Source organism: Belonocnema kinseyi, chromosome 10 (assembly GCF_010883055.1).
Source record: "Belonocnema kinseyi isolate 2016_QV_RU_SX_M_011 chromosome 10, B_treatae_v1, whole genome shotgun sequence".
In the NCBI taxonomy this organism is placed as follows: Eukaryota; Metazoa; Arthropoda; class Insecta; order Hymenoptera; family Cynipidae; genus Belonocnema; species Belonocnema kinseyi.
This window is the reverse complement of record NC_046666.1, coordinates 9061558-9064932: the sequence shown is the minus strand read 5'-3', so window position 1 is coordinate 9064932 and position 3375 is coordinate 9061558. Positions and strand designations below refer to the sequence as shown.

The 3375-nt window shown below is 27.6% G+C and overlaps 1 protein-coding gene across 1 annotated transcript in view; it reads right to left on the bottom strand.

Moving 5' to 3' along the window:
• Nucleotides 1-3375, bottom strand: part of LOC117181014 (organic cation transporter protein-like) — a 42463-nt gene that overhangs the window by 21568 nt on the left and 17520 nt on the right. Inside the window, exon 9 of the mRNA XM_033373582.1 lies at nt 2806-3020. Within this exon, the coding sequence (XP_033229473.1) occupies nt 2806-3020 (215 nt within the window). The remainder of the gene's footprint in view (nt 1-2805; nt 3021-3375) is intronic.

Genomic DNA, 3375 nt, shown 5'->3' with positions numbered 1-3375 from the left:
AACTGGTACCATTGGATTCAGCGGGTCAAAATACATAAGATTAACTAGTTTTTACCTTTTGCCTCTTGAATGCATACGGGAACATACCCAGCTCCCGGACTACTGGTAGAAGATTAAAAACACGAGTTGCCGAACATAAAAGACATTACGAAATCGGAAATTTAAACCCAGCTTTGTTCTATCTATTTTCAAAAAATATTTTTTTATACAAAAATTTACTAAAATTTCAATCAATCTTCAAACTGAAGTATTAAATATCAACCACGTGTATTAAGGCATTATACAGTAAGCTTAATATTAAAAACTAAATATTTAAAAAAAAATCAATTTACAATTTTGAATACATGAGCACGCTTGTCTCATCTGCGGTTAAATGAAAATTTCCCCTGTTCACTATCTCCTAGTTAGTATTATGGGCCGCACTTAAATTACGCAACGGATTCTGCTTTTCTAAACAAAAAATGTCTTCTACTATAAAAGATGTCTTTTTTACAAAAAACTTGAATTTAAATCAAGAGAATTAAATTTCAAATATAATAGTTTGATTTTCAACCTAAAAAGATACTTTCCCAACAAAAAAGTGTAATATTTTATATTTCAATAAAAAAAGATGAAATTTATACAGGAAAAAAAGAACTTAAAAACCAAAAAGATAAATTTTCAACAAATAAAGATGTTTTACTTGAGAAAGAAATAAAAGTTGATCTCAATTGTTGAACCTTCAAGCCAAAATACCAATTTTCTCTACAAAAATTGAATTTTCAGACAAAAAATATGACGTTTTAGCAAAAAATTAATTTCCCCCAAAACTGATGCATTTCAACCCAACAGAAAAGAAATTTCAAACCAAGAAAATTATTTTGTTACTAAAAAAGGAGAATTTTGAACTGAAAAAGATCAATCTTAAAAAATGAACAAGTTACATCTTCACTTAAAAAATTAATTTAAAAAAACAAGTTTTTCCACTAAATTAAATTTTCGACGAAAGACATAAGCCTCCAATCAAAAAAATACATTTTTAACTCAACCAAAGAGATGAATTTTTAATGAAAAATATTAATCTTCAACAAACAAAAAATGATATCTTAGAAATGTGATTCAACCAAATTTTTGAAACAAAATATTTGAATACTCACGCAAAGAAGAAGAATTTTGAACCGAATGGTTGTTCTTCTATAAAAAAAATTCTTCTAAACCGGATAAATTAAAAAAAAAACGATGAATTTTCAAAAAAATAGTTGACTTTTCTGTGAAGAAGTTTTCCATTGACTTTAAGGTGAAAATATGGATTTTTAGACAAGAAATAAGTTATGCAAAAAAATTGAATTTATAATCGCAAAAGACGAAATTTTAACCAAAAAGGATAGCTTTTTACAACAATAGTTGAATTCTCGACCAAATATTGCATTTTTATCCAAAAAAGATTCCAGATGACTTTTCATGATCAAAGTATGAATTTTTTAACAAACAATGAATTTCTAATAAAAAACGTCAACTTTTTTTAAGCTGAACTTTCATCCAGAAAATATTTCAGTTCAATTTCTAACGCCAAAATATAAATTTCAATCAAAAAGTAAATTTTTTACGCAATAGTTTAATTTTCCTGCAAACAGTTGCATTTACATCTAAAAAAGGTGAATTTTCGCTTTAAGCGTTTGAGTTTTTAATTTCAAAAAAAAACAATTTCAAAAAAAATAATTGAATTTTCATCCAGAAAAGATTTCAGGTTTCTTCTCAACACCAAAATATTAAATGGAAACAAAAAGTGCATTTTCTGCGAAATAGTTCAATTTTCAACAAGAAAGACGAGTTTTCAACCAAAAAGTATGATTTCTCAACGAAATTGTTGAATTTTCAACGAAAATTTGCATTTTTACCCAAGAAAGATGCAGTTGAATTTTTTTTCCTAGGACCACGCAATATTTTTACTAAAAAAGATGAACTTCTAATCAAAAACATAAAATTTCAGAAAAAAATTCTTTCCATCCAAAAGAGATTTCAGTTGACTTATCTGCAACAGAATATGAATTTAAAACAAAGGGTTAATGTTCTAAGGAATTAGTTAAATTTTTAATAAAACGTTGAATTTGCAACCTAATATTCAGGAGAATGTTTTTGCGAATTCGCCAAAATTAGGTCTATGAGTAAAGGATCTTAACAAATCGTCGTAATAATTTGTTGAAATTTAAAATGTAATTTAATTGGGCTAGCTTTTCAAAAGAATTTGTTGATGATTCAATCTTGAAAATTGTCGACATGAGCGTTAAGTCTTTATCTAAAAGTTAATTTATTGTATATATTTATTTTATACCTCTGTATATCTCTATTTTAGGTATAATTTATTGCAAAAGAAAATCTATTTATTTTAGAGTAAGAAAGTTTCCTATAGAAGTCTCGCAATAAAAGCCGAAGAGTTGATAATGAATAAAAACAATGTTTTTAAACAATTAGAATAGTTTTTTGTTTGTTTTAATTCGACCGCAAGATAGAAGAAAGAAAAACGTATTAAATTTTAAAAATAGATACTATCCATCATAAAAACTTTATAATAATATTAATTTAATATTTTAATTTTAAAATTGCGTGCTGAAGCAAGAAAAAAGAAAGAATAACAAAGCTAGAAATGCGTGTGTTTGTTATCCAGTTCAATTGGAAATCAAATAATTACAATTTTTTTAATTTCTACCCAGATACAATTCATTGAAATTAATTGGTAGAATTTGAAGATGCTATTGTGCTTCGAAATGCTTCGAAATGCTAAATGGTCTAATATTGCAGAATTATCCTTTGAAATGTTATTAATACCTGCTTCGAGTATTAGTTCCGCATAACTGAAGAGCATGGTCAGAGCCATGGTAATGAATCCGCAGAATCTTCGCCCCCAGCGATCCAATACCATAGTCAATAGAAAACCAGCCGGAAGTTCGGTTGCACAGGCCAAAGAGAAGGAAACGAATACTGAGCCTTGTAGTAGTTTTAACGAGTAAACATGTCCATCGAATGCAATCACTGTCAAAGTCCTAAAGGTAAAAAATATTTTATTTTTTTCGTACTAATATTATTGTATAATTATTCATCATAATATTTTATTAATTATATTATCGAATTCCAGTGATTTCAAGTAAATTATACTGTATTAAAAGAATAAACCGACTCGAAGTGAGGAAAACTGAATTCAAGTCAGTTAAACTTAATTTCAGTCACTTAAAAAAAAGTAGTCAAATTAGGCACCATGCGCCTAGAAAAAAGGCTTTGTATCCTATTAAGATCTTGATTGAGTCGTTTAAATGTCCCCCTCCCCTACTTCCCTTTCCTTCATTTCCCTTACTTCCCCTAATCTTATTCTCTCTACTGCCCTTTTCCTCACTTTTATTT